General features: G+C 41.9%; 1 protein-coding gene across 3 annotated transcripts in view; it reads left to right on the forward strand.

Annotated features, from left to right (window-relative positions):
- NRP1 (neuropilin 1) overlaps positions 1 to 15,042 on the forward strand; it is a 146,367-nt gene that overhangs the window by 92,435 nt on the left and 38,890 nt on the right. For all 3 annotated transcript variants that reach the window (XM_052650758.1, XM_052650760.1, XM_052650759.1), the window contains exons 7-8: positions 9,402 to 9,557; positions 13,268 to 13,412. In XM_052650758.1, the coding sequence (XP_052506718.1) occupies positions 9,402 to 9,557; positions 13,268 to 13,412 (301 nt within the window). The remainder of the gene's footprint in view (positions 1 to 9,401; positions 9,558 to 13,267; positions 13,413 to 15,042) is intronic.

Genomic DNA, 15,042 nt, shown 5'->3' on the forward strand with positions numbered 1-15,042 from the left:
CGAGGAAAATGTTCATCATATCAGATATTTAAATATAGGCAGTTGGGTAGGATTTTTTTTCCTGTGCCTTCTGCTTTTAGCTCATCAACCCTGGCCCCTTCCAGCCAAAATCTGATCCTATCCTGTGAAGTCCAGTCTGAACGATTCAGATGCTCTCTATTCCATAAAGCCTGAACTTTCCCCTTGAGCCCATAACCATCTTCTGAACCTCACAATGACTCATTTGTGGTCACGATGACAGTTTTTACTTTCAGTCTTGTGATTTTTTTCTGTGCAGACCTGCTTGCTTCCCGAGTCTGGCATACCATAAATATCTGTTGGATTTAATGGATTAAATGTTTTTATCTGGACCCTTGGTATCCTTCAGTTTACTTCAATTTCACAGTTTCAGTTTAAGCATCTACGATGTGTGAAGCACCATTATTGGGCTTTAAGACACACAATGGACTTGTACTCTGGCTCCATATATCCAATTATAGTTTTCCCAAAATGTTTTTAATAATAAAAAACAATAATAAATGCTTTGTCTACATAATACAGTCCTACCGAAGTTATATGCAGAGGCCATAGATGCTACTGTTACGTTTTAAAGCGGTTGTCATCCGGATCCCCCTTTATCCATTCCTCCATTACTGCGCCCTCTTTGTTTTGGCTGAGACAGATGTCAGAAGCCAGAGATCTGTTCACAGTCTGCTCGGTCTCACGAGACGTCAATGGGTGCAGTCAACTGGATCTATTCCACTTGACCCATCAGTTTGCTCTTGTCTACCGACCCCAAGTGATTCCTACCCATTGAGCCTTCTACTAGGAGAATGCTTTCCTAGTTTTCATGAGTATTACAATTAACAATTGATGGATAAAGCCAAAAGTTATATCAGGAGCGCCTAAGCCAGCCTGTTCCTCCATGTAGGAAATGCTCGCCAAATCTTTGCTGAGTGAACCTTTTAGTAAGAGCCCCTGATATGGGTCCTGTGGAACATTTGACTAGATCTGCATCATGTTTATACATCTTTGAGGATGTATAAATATTTGTACATATTTGCAACTTTTTTGAACTGCAGCATACTTAGTTTTCTTTCTTAAGACACTTCTGTTAAGCAGTTTTTGCTATACAGTTTGTAGGTTAAATTCTTAACCAAGTTTCTAGGGATTACATTTATTTCGTTCTGAATGCTTATCCTCTTTCCAGATCAAAGGATTAGGCTCAGGGTTTCCATTTAATGTAACTTAACAAATAAGCACTCAAAAAATGTTAATTAAAAATATGAAGCCCTTGAATCTTTTTCCGTCCAGCAGCAACTCCCAGGTATCTAAGCTGGAAGAGGGCACAATCTAGGAGTTATCTTGACCAAGCTACTAAAAGTTTCTGAGGTCCTCGTCTGAAAGTGAACATGGTGCTACAGTAAGGAATCTCCTTCACTTTAAGGAGAAACAGACAGAATTCTTGGGTTGGTGTTTGTCTAAAAAAATATAAAACAATCTTTCCCAAAGTCTAGGCATTCAATCAGCCTTTCTCCTTAACTCTGCATAGCAGTTTCCAGTTATCTTTGATCACTTGTATCCTAAGGTCTATAGGAACAATGAATTCATATGATCTCATTCTCACTGCCTTTGTTATCAAAATATACTGCCTCCTGACAACCAGGTTTTGCAGACTTAGTGAGTAACTGAGGAATCCTAATGGAAGACTTGTCTGATTTTTCTGAACACAGTTATATCTGTTCTAGAGCGTATAGAAGGGGGAGAAGAACCCTCAGATTTTGCAAGGAGTTTGTGAAGACACACACCTCCCATATCTGTCTTAAATAGGTGTCATCTGTGAAGCTGAGCATGTTCAGGCATGGGCGTCATAGTCCTGTGCCCTGCTCTCCTCAAGATCTTTGACATGCTCTATCTGACCCTCTGAGGAGATGTGGACCCGCCTGGCTGTCCCCTCCCAGAGCAGCATCCCCCTGGTTTCCATGTGGGAGTGATTTGAGTCACTGGGTTCTGGAAACGTCTCTAGTGGGGACCTTGGAGCATTAACCTCTCACTTCGAGTCCCTTTCCTTTCCTCCTACCGTGCCCCTTGTCAGTTCTAACAGCTACAGCAGCTCTTACTCTTCAGACAGAACCAGATGGAGCTCTAGTTCCAAGTGCATATCAGAATTCAGATTTTCTTTTCTAGGTATTTATTTTTTCGTGTGGTTTGGCTGCATCACATGGCAGGTAAGATCTTAGCTCCCTGACCAGGGATTGCACCCATGCCCCCTACAGTGGGAGAAGTGTTTTAACCGCTGTGCTGCCAGGGAAGTCCCCCCAAATATTTCTTTTTTCATTCATTGCTTCTGGTTTCTGCAAATATTTATGAGAATGAAAGGATATGCCAGCGTACAGAGGCAGTGGAGCACCCCGCAGCATGATCTCTCCTATAAGCCAGGGGAGATGGAGGTGACTTGTTTGGGGACTTCATTCTCTTGCCCTTTCCTTGCTGTTCTTTTGTGGTATGCACAGTAGTATCAGGGAAGCCAGCCTTTTAGGCTGCGTCTGAGCTGTGCAGCCCTATCTAGTGTTATTCTAGCTGCTTGACTCAAGTCTTTGGAGAGGAAACTCCATCTGTCCACTCACTCGGGATTGTTTTCCTACCAACACTGGTTTTGTTGCAACCAATAGTTTCATTCCACCCAGCAAAATGCTTTCCTTTCTGGAAAAAAAATTAATTCAAGCCATTAAGATGAGAAAAGAAAAAAAAAAAAGATGAGAAAAGAAAATCGGTGAGGTTCTTCCTGCAATACACTTTTCTTGCTCTTGGATATTTGTATTCTTTACCAGAATTTTAAAATGTTTTCTCATTATCTTTTGCTAAAAATGATCCATCACCACTGTCTCAGTTTTCAACAGCATAAGTGAGTCATTTGCAAAATTTTGCTTTCCAGTAGTCAAGGTAAATGTTCGATGCAGTCAAAGTAATCATAAATGGCTTTAGATTCTCCATAATTATGCAAAAATATTGAATTTGCAGAAAGAATAACTACAAGATTTAATTTTTGTTTACTAAGAAATTCTAAATTAACTTTTGATAATTGTGATTTTGAAGATAGGAACTGAGGCAGAGCATGGGTGTGGTGGTGACAAGTACATGGGCCACTAATCTGATGGGGAGTGAGAAATTTATCTGAATCTGTCTCTAACATGTGTGTGACTCTGAACAAGGAACTCATATACTTTGTTTCTCTGTTCCTTTGTCCACAAAACCTTTTCCTTGTATGACTGTTGAGAGCTGAAGAGATAATGTATCTAAGTGTAACCCTTAATAAGATGGCTGACAGGCTTCCCCAGTGGCTCAGCAGTAAAGAAACTGCCTGCGATGCAGAAGACGCAGGAGACCCGGGGTTGGGAAGATCCCCTAAAGGAGGGCATGGCAACCCACTACAGTATTCTTGCCTGGAGAATCCCATGGGCAGAAGAGCCTGGTAGGCTACAGTCCATGTGGTTGCAAAGAGTTGAACATGACCGAAGCAACTGAGGATGGAGGACAAAGATGCCTGACACAGAAGAGTTGCCCTATAAAATTTCCATTAATAATGGTAATTTTAGTCATCAGTCTTTTTTCCTGTGTAACACAGTAATCATGAAAAATACATAAAGAGAGAATCGTGTCACCAACTGTAAAACGATTGTATGCCTATTCATAACTGTAAAAAGTCCAAGGTCCCAAGTCAAGGAACGAGGTGATCAGGTACCGTGAATTAAGCTCCAAGATCCTGGAAGAGTATCCATGTTCAGATGCTCAGGCATTATCAGAAAGCATGTGTGTTATCTGAGGAAATGAGACAATTGCTTAAAAATATTTTCTTTAGCTTGTAGTGTCTAGTGATGAATTAAACAGCTCTTTGAGTCATCGGAGATGCTCTAAAAAGAACCCAACACACTCCACCTCCTCCCATCAAAAAAAGTATCTTTCCTGTTTTTAATCAGACTTCCATTCTTTGTCTTTTATTTTTTCAGGCTCTCGTACAGACCTGTCTTGGGAATGTTAAATGCCGGGAAACATTCCCTTGCCAATGCTCACGCAAGGGACAGTATTTTATTGAGCAAGACAGATTTTCATTTTAGAAATGAGGCTTTCCACATTCTGATGTTACCCGTAGCTGGTTATGTGTTATTGTAAGAAGCAATGATATTTGTTGCATGGCTGGGAGGCTGCATGCTGGTGTTTGACCAGCAGTTTGCAGAGGTTTGCAGGATGATTTACTGCACGATGCTAAAAACGTGCCCTCTGTCCTCAAGTGATTCCCAGTAAAATGTGTCTCTCTCCTGACTTCTTTTTATCTGGGGAATGTGTTTCCTGTCATTACTAAGACAATGCTGTGGCCATAAAGTGCATGTGGGTTAATACCTGCAGACGTCTTACAAGGAAGAGGGCGTTAGGGTGGGGAGTTCATCCACCGGAGCTGTAGGACACCATCCCCCTGCCCTGGAAGGGGATGAGGATGGCTGTTTTCTTTTACTAATTCACTTCTCCCCACCCAGAATAAAAGGGGGGCTTTCCTCCACTGTGTCTAGCTGTGTCTTCTCTTTGCACAGGGAGTACAGTGAAAAGAAGATGTGGGTGTAGACATTCTCCCAGCAGTGTTAGACTTTTATATTTATATTGGAAACAGGATGTCATACTGGGTCACTTCTGCTAATGGTGATAAGCTAACTCAGAGAGTGGCCGCTCGAACTCCAAAGGAGTTTGGGAAACTTCTGCCAAATCGCCTACAGACCATCAGATAAATAACCAGATGTTTATGTTTGTCTCTCACACATACACACGGAGTGAGACTTTCCACAATTCCAATGAAGGCATTTGATGCGCAGCTCTGGCTACACCCCCCATCATCACATCCCCTCAGCATCACCCTTCATGTTAAACAGAAGTACATCAAACTCAGATGTGAAATCACACCCATCTTCCAATTAAAAATAAAGCAGCTGTGAAACAATGGCATTCTTTTTAAAACAAGAAAACGGTGATGGGAACAGGGCTGATTGGATTTAGGGAAAGCAGGTTAATTATGGTTATTGTGTGTCTAAATTTTTATGGAAAGAAAGGAAATATCTTTTAGGACGATGAACCCTCCAAAACACAGAGGGTTGCCATTGTGTAGAACTTCTGGGGGTTGTATCTTTGTCTTTTCAGCTGCCTGTCTTGGGTCGCCAATCTTGTCTGTTAGACTGTGAGGTTAGGGTGAGCTCATCAGAATTCAGAAAGCTAACCCACTAAGAGGATGGCCAGATTTTGAGTAGTGTTCGTGACAACTGCTTCTTTAGGCTTCCAAATGAGCAGAGAACAATCTCTTTAGAGATCAATCCATTTATTGACAAATAATATCTATAGGGATAAGAAAGAAACATTGGTAGGTTGTTTAGTGATGTTATTTCATTCATTCATTTCCTTCCCCTTGCCTCTGCCCTTCCCATTCCTCCTTTTCTCTAGAATATTCTCTCCCTTTTTTGTCCACATGTAAGTTCCTACCATTCATCCTTCAATAGGTGTCTTAGACACGGAAGTCAACTGTGAGATGTCTCCAGCTCCCTAGCTCCCTTCCTCCATGCACTGGCCCATCCTGTAATCTTGTCTGTGTCTCCCATTCTTGCTTCTCTTTGTATCTTCATCACTTAATACAGAACTTAGTGGAAAGTTGATACTAAGTGTTCACTGGATAAATATCAGTCAAGGGGAGTAGAAATGTTCACAGGCAGCACACTGACTAAACAGATGATGTTACAACCAATGGCATTGTTACAACCAATACTATGAAGCCATTGAAACTGATGGTATAGAAAAATATTTTTGCCATGGAAATATATCCATAAAACTAAACAAAAAGCAGGTTATCAAACGTAGAGGTAATATGACCTTGTATTGGGATGACCAAAAAGTTTTTTTAAGGTTAAAAACCTGAACGAATGTTTTGATAAACCCAATAATAACAAAACATATACACAATAGTCACATATATTCTGCATAAGGAAAAAAAAAACTCTGGAAGACTACTTTCAGTGGTTATTTCCTATTGGTGGTCTTAACGGAGATTGCAGTTTCTTCTTTAGACTCTTCTGTATCCTAGGAATTTTTAATAGACACCTACCACTTTTCTAGATAGAAAAACAAACACTCCTTGAATCTTAAAGGTCTGGATGCAAGTATAGGAAAAACACAATATATTGACTTGAGAGTTGGAGAACTGAGCCTTGTGCTAAACATGCTGAGGTTAGAAATGACTTGTTGTGCCCACCAGGCCAAAAAGAGGAAACAGTCATGTGTGGTCAAAGAAAAGAGGAAATGTCCTTTTAAGTCAAGAAAACTTTATATGTGAAGGTGCAAAGGCAGAAAAGGCATGTCTTTTAGGAAGAATAAATACTTGATGTGGCTGAAAGATACATTGAAGGGAAGTGGATGTAGCAGGTGAGACTGAAAACGTAAATCCCAAACTTCCCTGGTGGTCTAGTGGTTAAGATGCCATGCTTCCAGTGCAGAGGGTGCAGGTTCTATCCCTGGTCAGGGAACTATCATCACAAATGCTGTGCAGCACAGCCATAAAAAATAAAAAGGTAGATCACAGCAACGTCATGATAAGCAGAGATGGTTTTGACCCTGAGAAAGGCAGGCAAGAGTACTGGAGTGGGTTGCCATTTCCTTCTCCAGGGGAACTTCCCTACCTGGGGATTGAACCCAGGTGTCCCGCATTGCATGCAGATGCTTAACCCTCTGAGCCACTAGGGAAGCCCATAAAAAATAAAAAGGTACATCAAAGCAACATCATGATTAGCAAAGATGGCTTCAACCCTAAGAAAGGTGTAAACACCCAATAAGTCCTCCTGGGTCTCCCTACAGATACGTGCAGAGTGAGCAGTGGTGCTTCTGAGGCTGATATCTATCTCCTCCCAAACTCTCAGGCACTGGGAGTCGCTTTTAGGGCAGTCCACAAGGGTCCCCAAGGATAAAGGATTTAAGAGAAGCTCATGGTGTTGCAAGTGAGAGTTTCCAGTACTGGGCTGTGTCTTGTTAGAGTTCTGGGTACCATTCAGTTTTAATTACAATGGTTCAACTCCCAGCTATAATTATTTGGTTGTCATTCATTCTTTCTAAACCCAGTGGCAGTAATGTTAGAAAGAAAAATGAAGTGAAATTTCAAGTATCCCAGTGCAGTAAGAGAATCTGCAGAGTTTGAAAGCATAGCAGGAAACTTCATGCAATTACAAGGGGAGGTTGTGAATGCATTTCATTGCTGTTAAGAAAAGAACATATCTTTTCTTCTTTATGGGTGATTCATGCACATGCTTGGGGACCTCTCAGTTTGGGACTTTGGACATTTCTTGCGTTGGGCATCCGGTTGATTCCAGTCAATAGATCCTTCTTTTAAAGTTGGCTGTTTCTAGTGCTAGGATTCTTCTAGTTGACCACCAGTTAACTTCTTATCCTAAGAACAAAATTTTAAAAATAGGAAAAGGACAACCAGAGCATGAAGTTCTAGAGCTCTTTTTAATCAGCCTAAGCTGCATATGCACTCTTGGGAAGTTAATCATTTCCAAGCCAAAGAGCCATCTGTAGGTTGACTGAGTTTATTTGCACAGCTCTGCTTCACAGTCCCTTGAAAGTCAAGGTTTTAAGGGCTCTTCAGGTTGAAGTGGATTGGGTATTGGGCATGAGGGCGTGACTCAGTGGACAGTTAGTAAAGCCCTAAGTGTTATGAGAGCATTTGAAAACAGTTGAAATTGTTCAGTGCATCCATGTCTAGAGTAGCCATTAACTTTCAAGTTGCAGCATTAAGAAATCAGCGAGTTTTTGCAGCAACCTAAGATCATCTGATTATTTGTTCAGAACAGAGTTAGATTTAAGGTTGCCAGATCACATCCAGAAAAGAACACCCAGTAAAATTTGAACTTCAAGTAAGCAATGAACCTGTTGTTAGAATGTCCCAAATACTGCATGGGATGTATTTATTTTAAAAACATTTGCATTCATTTGAAATTCAGATTTCACTGAATATCTTGTATTTTTATTGGCTAAATCTGGTAAACGGGGCTGCCTCCCATTTTTGAAATGTGTACACAAATTCATACAAAGTGTTAGAGTTCATTTTTGAAAAAATGCAAATTTCAGTTAGCAGGTTTAGGCACTTAATAAAAATATGTTGGATAAGTACTTATTTGTTAAAATTTAGACCATATCTACCATTATCATCTTAAAATATGTATTTCTATTAAAGGTTTGCTCCTTTTTTCTTTTAAACCTGGTAAAAGCATTTTGAGCCTGGACTTTACATCTTTAAAATCAGGATAATGAAATAAAGATTGTTTTACACTGAGTAGTATCCCCTTCCTTTTTAGATGAAATCTCCTATTGTTGAATTGTGTGTGTTCAAGCTGGCTTCTCCGTGGTGGGGCTGTTGTTGTTTTTGGTCTTGCTTCAGTTTTGAAGGTATTGGCAACATGTTGATTTAACTGCTCCAAGGGCCTTCAGGAAAAAGCAATTTGGGGAAGACAATAGCCATTCTTCAGGAGACAGGTTGTACATAAAATGGAAATTGTTTAGGTGTTTATGGCCCATGGGCACTGGAGGGTTAATTGAAATATTGTTTCCTGAGAATTGGGTTGTCATGTAGCAACTGAAAAGCGAGATGCTGCCCTTGCAGTTGGGGAAGGGGGTAGCTTAGGGTTTAAGGAGGGGGCGGTTGTTTTTTTCACCATTTTCAGGGGAAACGGCCTCTTACTACTTTGAAATATCTTGTTAGTGTTAATCAGTCGTAACATGCAATTACTTTTTGTGAACATTATGAAATATTTTGCCAAATATTTGTGCTTTGTTTCTTTAAATCTCTGTACTATACACAAATGCAATTTGGCCATTCCAGATTACAAATTGATGGCACGTTTCCCAAAGCCCTGCACACACAAGGGCTTTCAGAGTCAGGATGGTTCCAGTCCACATCCTATTTAGAAGGAGGGAAGTTGCTGCAGAGCAATGGGAAATGGGACCATGTGAGACTCAAGTTCTAGTCCAGGCTTCTCCATAACCAGGAGGGGAGCTTATCTTGTTTGTCTTGGTTTTCTGTCTATAAAGTGACATTTATTAATGTGCTGTTTAGAAAGTATCATTTATCTCTTAGAAAATACAGTCATATGATATTGGACCTGGTTTTCTCTTTTGTTCCAAGGATCAAGCAATCTTGGTTGCCGGTTGCAAGGATGAGAAAGTTCTCTTCCTGGCGGTTGCCAGCTAGGGCAGTGGCTGTCTTACCATATCTGAGGCTTTCTTCGGGCTGTCGATACTGATGGAATTAGAAGACTACATCGTGGTCCCCACAGGAAAAGATGCTCCACGTTACAGAGGTATCAGGATGGGCAACTGATCAGGCTTGTATTGTCTTGCAGGTAGACCTGGGCCTTCTGCGGTTTGTCACTGCTGTCGGGACACAGGGAGCCATTTCAAAGGAAACCAGGAGGAAATACTACGTCAAAACTTACAGAATAGACATTAGCTCCAACGGGGAAGACTGGATCACCATTAAAGAAGGAAATAAACCTGTTGTAAGTTTGCCTGCCTCCTCCACTAATGCAGTCTTTGAAATGGATGATCAATTTTTACTTGTTTGTTTGGGAGCTTGCTGTCTGGCCTGGCTTGTTTTTGAATTGATTTAAAATGAAAAGTGCAATTAGAAGTTTAAATCTGACCAAGGGGTCTCGTGTTCCCAGATCCAGAAGCCAAAAGGAAATTATACGGATGTTTCCAAGAAAAGTCAATACCAGCCAAATTAAGTCAGACTCAAGAATTGCTTTAAACCTCCCACAGGGACATGGACTCTGCATAGGATAAACACCGTCCCCCTCAGAACCCTTGGAGTTGTTTTGTTTTGTCTTTCTCCCCGTGTTTCCTCATTCTCTTTCATAGATTAATTCTTTCTTCCTCTCTGTAATGGGCTGGTTTTAGAAGACTCCTTTTCATCTACCCTCTGCGCCTCACAAACTAATTTACAAGTGTGTTTGGCTGCTTCTGCGCAAATGAACAGAACTAAAGGTGTTCTCTCAGATCCCACGAACAACACGCCACCTCCTTGCTGCTTTTTGTTGTTGAGGAGGCCACACCATGCCCTGTCCCCCGGGCGCTCTGTCCTGAATTATTTGGAGCTGAGATGTTTTTCTCAGCCTGCTGTTTACTTGAAGTTATGCTTGCTCTGAATTACTAATCAAGAGATTACTGAGAGCTCGTGCTTGCCATTTCCCCAAAATTAAAAGCTTACCCTGGGGGCTGAGTGAAACATGCAGAATTGATGAGAAGGTAGCAAAGATCCAGGTAATTTGGAATTCTGGGTTCCAGAAGAGACCAATTAACATGTCCTTGTCTCTCTTTGGAGCATGTATGGGCTTAAATGTCTCCTTCTGGGTCTGGAACTGAGAAAGGCCTCCTTGGTGTGAAGTGAGAGGGCTATTAATACCCTTTGAGGGACTTCACTGGTGGTCCAGTGGTTAAGACTCCAAGCTTCCAATGCAGAGGGCACAGGTTCGATCCCTGGTTGGGGAAATAAGATCCCACATGCCCGAAAAAAAGAATGAAGGAAAAAACTACCCTGTGACTAGCTGCAAAGCTGCCACTCTCACTTAGGGCAGGCAGGAAGGCCGCAGCCGTAGAGAGGCAGCCATCTGTGGGAGGAAAGTTCTGTGGACCGGCCAGCTCAAGGCCACTGTCCTTCCCTAGAGGACATGGAGCGGATCCTCCATCTTGGGGAAAGAAATCCCTCACGGTCACTATTGGTGCAGATCCACTGAGTAAATTTTGACCCTGAGTGTCATGGCTTGTTTTTGTTTTGGAGTCATTTTTTTGAAGGCCTGCTTTAGTTTCAAACAAATGAAAAAACACTAATGCCAAGGACACACCAACAAACAGAAGAACCTTGAGAGAGTGGGGAGGGCTGACTCAGCTTTCAGGCAGTCTCTTCAATCAGTGAGCATTCTTTATCCAAGACCCCTCCTCAGCCGTGGCCCACAGTTGTCCACATGTGGGTGGGGAGAGCACACTGGGGCCGTGGGGGCGTCTGACATGGGCACAGCTCACAATCAGTGCCACCTTGGCACACAGGGGCTCTAGAATAGGAGGCAGAAAGGGTAAAATGTTGGGAAAGACCGGGTGTGTGTCTGAGCCCTTTCACTGAACCTGAATGAAATCCCCAGGTCCACCCGGAGTCCAGCTCTTGTTGCCTTGCTCTGTACTTTGGGGTCTTTTGGCATGCCCCCTCCCCTCCTTTCCTTGGGCAGAGCTGGCCATACGCACCTCAGCAACAGTGGCCTTTGACCACAGATCCAGCAGCCTTTTTCTGTTGGTGGTGTGTGTGTTCTCACCTGGTCTTCAGGAAACATAAAACGTCCTCAGGGTAAGCCAGCCTGTGGTCCCTCCCTGAAGTGGACCCCCCGGCCCTTGAAACACTGGCTTGGGAAACTCTGCCCCTTCAGGCAGTTCCCCATTATTCATCAGGACACAAAAACGCATTCACACAGATTGCTGCCCAGAGAGATTTGCTGAAGACAGAAATCTGAAGGCCATCACAGGGTCTCCCTGGTAGTCCAGTGGTTAAGAATCCACCTTCCGATGCAGGGGACATGAGTTCAGTCCCTGATCAGGGAACTAAGATCCCGCGTGCCACAGGCACCACAAATACTGAGCCCCCACACTGCAGTTACTGATGCCCGTGGGCCCCAGAGCCGGTGCTCCAAAACAGGAGAAGCGGCAACTGGAGAAAAACCCACACAGCAACGAAGACCCAGCACAGCCAGCAGGACTAAGTAAATAAATATTCGTTTAAAAAAGTAAATAAAGGCCATCACAGGCTGGGTTAAATTCCGATACTACGTCGTCTCCAGAGAGGGATCCGGCCAACATCCGACTTAGTAAAATGCTTGACCGCCTCCCACGGAGCAGGGCTCTTAGGCTAAATGTAGTAAGAACTTCAGCCCGACCCATAAGCTTCTTCTCCCGGGGGATGATGGTCCTCCTCCACAGACTCACCAGGAAGTCTCTTCGCCTCTGATGGCCCCCGTGGTGCTCTAGCTACACAAGGCCTGTGTCTGAAACACAGTACTTTTTACAAGCTGTCTCCACTGTAAGCTAGGGTAAAATCCAGGGACGGGGAGGCTTTCAGTCCCACCTGAGACAAGTCGAGTGGCAGAGGGTTCCACGTGGCAGACAGCCCCCTGCTCCTGAGAGATGTCGCCAGAGGACACTGCGTGGCATCATGCCCAGGCCAAGCGGCCCCCACGGATACTTGTGGGAAACCAGTACGTGACTGGCACTCATTACTCTGCAGCTACATGCCTCATCTTTCTTAGAAGAAAATGACTCATTTTTAAAACGAGAAACAGAAACCCTGGGAAAACTGATTCTCCATTACATATTATGTATAATTCAGTTTTGATCTTGACCACCGACACATACTTTTACCAACAACCACCCCCCCCCCCAAAAAAAATCAGAGTCATTCATTCACGTCAGGGATAAGATCTTCCATCAAGAAATGGAGTTCAAAGGGAGGAAGCTCCTTGACCTAGGGCTGAACATAACCTAGAATTTTCAAATAGCCAGATCCTACATTGAACTCAAAAAGCACTCCTTTGGGAAATTCCTGGGAAAGTAAAACAGTGAAAGTTCCCATGAAATGTCCACCGTATTCTGTAAGTTTCTTTGATAATGTTAATCATTTTCCCACTTTTTTAGATAATTGCATGTATTCTTTAACAAATGCTATCCTTTTAATAATACTTTTAGAGGCTCCATCCTCTCAGAAAATTGATTAGGACAACATTCTATATGGTTTCCCTGGTGGCTCATCGGTAAAGAATCCACCTGCAATGCAGTAGATGTGGGTTCGATCCCTGAGTCAGGAAGATCCTCTGGAGAAGGAAATGGCTACCCATTCCAGTATTCTTGCCTGGGAAATCCCAATGAACAGGGGAGCTTGGTGGGCTATAGTCCATGGGGTTGCAAAGAGTAGGACACAGCTTAGCAAATAAAAAGCAAAAATCCTCTCGGAAAACTGAAGAGATGATTGGGACAACATTCTATCTTAGACATGGTTCTTCTCTGATTGCCATCATTTGGAAAAATAACATGACAAGTTATTAACACCTCAACCATGGTAAACAATGAAGAGACTGTAAACAATTTGACAAGCACTTGTGAAAACATATTTTTGCATTTGTTTTTAATCTGAAATGTCTGTTATTAAAGGACCCTTTCTTTTTCCATCTAGATTTTTCAGGGAAACACCAACCCCACAGATGTCGTGATTGGAGTTTTTCCCAAACCCCTGATCACTCGATTTGTCCGAATCAAACCTGTGACCTGGGAAACTGGCATCTCCATGAGATTTGAAGTCTATGGCTGCAAGATAACAGGTAAGATGGAAGATCACCTGGTTTTTATCTCTGTCAACTTTTAAATATAGGGAGAGTAACTTGATATAAATGGGGTTGGTCATTTTCATTTGATAATTAAGAGCATATACTTTGGATTTAGACAAAAATAAGTTTAGATCCTACTTGTACTTCTTACTCACTGGCTTATTTCTTGGGGCAGTTTACTACCTTTCAAAGCCTTAGTTATCTCACCTAGAAAACAGGCATCATGGTGTACACCACTCAGGGTTGTTGTGATAATGAATTAGCTCGTGAATATGAAGCGCTTACACAGGCTGGCATGTGGTAGGTATTTACACGTAGTGTCTTTCCACTAGGCAGGCTCCAGGAAGACAAATGCCTTCCCTTTCATCCTCCATCTCCTGGTTACTCCATACTGACTGCTACTTAGTAGGTTTACGTAAATAACTGTTGCTTGAAATGTTCTTCACCTTCTTTGTCTTTTTTTTACTGGAGTATAATTGCTTTACAGTGTTGCATTTGTTTCTGCTACAACAAAGTTAATCAGCTGGAAGTGTACATATATCCCCTCCCACCTGACCCTCCTTCTCACCTACCCGCATCCCACCCTGTAGGCCATCACAGCACACTGAGCTGAGCTCCCTGCACTGTACAGCAGCTTCCCACTAGCTATCTGTTTTACACATGGTAGTGTATACATGTCGTTTTAATCTTGAAGCCTAGAGGTGACCTCATTAGCGACAGTTCAGGAGGAGTTTAATTTATGGAGTTAATTTATTCTCCTTTTACTCACTAACTGCCCTGACAACTTACTCTTAGGTTTTGGCTCAATACATGTCTATCTTTCATTGAATGCATATACTAACATCAATATTAGAAATCAATTTGTCAATATTTCTTGTTTTGGAGTTTGTTTCTTCTGATGTTAATAGGACTTTAAGAGTCTCTTTCAAATTTGGAACAAGTAGGTGGATTATATGCACTTGAGAGGTGAAGATGAGGTTACTGGGCGATTAAATGGCTAAAAAGGTGGGCAGGTCAGGACGGAGCAGGAAGTAGAAGGATCCAGTTAGTCTCACTGTGTTTCTCTGGCAACCAGTACTGCTCTTCCTCATCCTGTACATCTACTCTGCCTTCTGAAGTAAATAGCACATTTCAAATACCGTTCCATGTAAGTAAGTAAACTACAAATTTTTCATTAAAAAAAGGGCAATGCAACCTCCATAGAATGCAAAAAAACTTCAAAAACAGAATCAGTAACTTATTCACTACAAAGTAACTAAAACTGAACAACCTTTAAAGTCTGTCAAATATCTTTCATGTGATGTTAGTATACATATTGAGAGCATTTAATTTCTCATTCCATGAATGCCAACACTATTGTTTTTATTTTTATCCTCTTTAGTACAATTATTTTTAGAGAAGGAAAGTACTGACTTCTGAAGGGAAAAAAAAATCACCTAGGCAATTTTCCATGAAATTACAAGCAATTTGAAGAAAGCTAACTAAGGAGAAAAAAACAAAATTACATTTGTTTACAGTACAGCCCATTTTGGAAAGTAAAAACTGACATTTGATCTCTTCCCCAAATTTTATTTATTTCCATCTTAGAGACAGACTTGTTTATTGTTTTAGAATCTAAATATTT

Source organism: Budorcas taxicolor, chromosome 13, assembly GCF_023091745.1.
Source record: "Budorcas taxicolor isolate Tak-1 chromosome 13, Takin1.1, whole genome shotgun sequence".
In the NCBI taxonomy this organism is placed as follows: Eukaryota; Metazoa; Chordata; class Mammalia; order Artiodactyla; family Bovidae; genus Budorcas; species Budorcas taxicolor.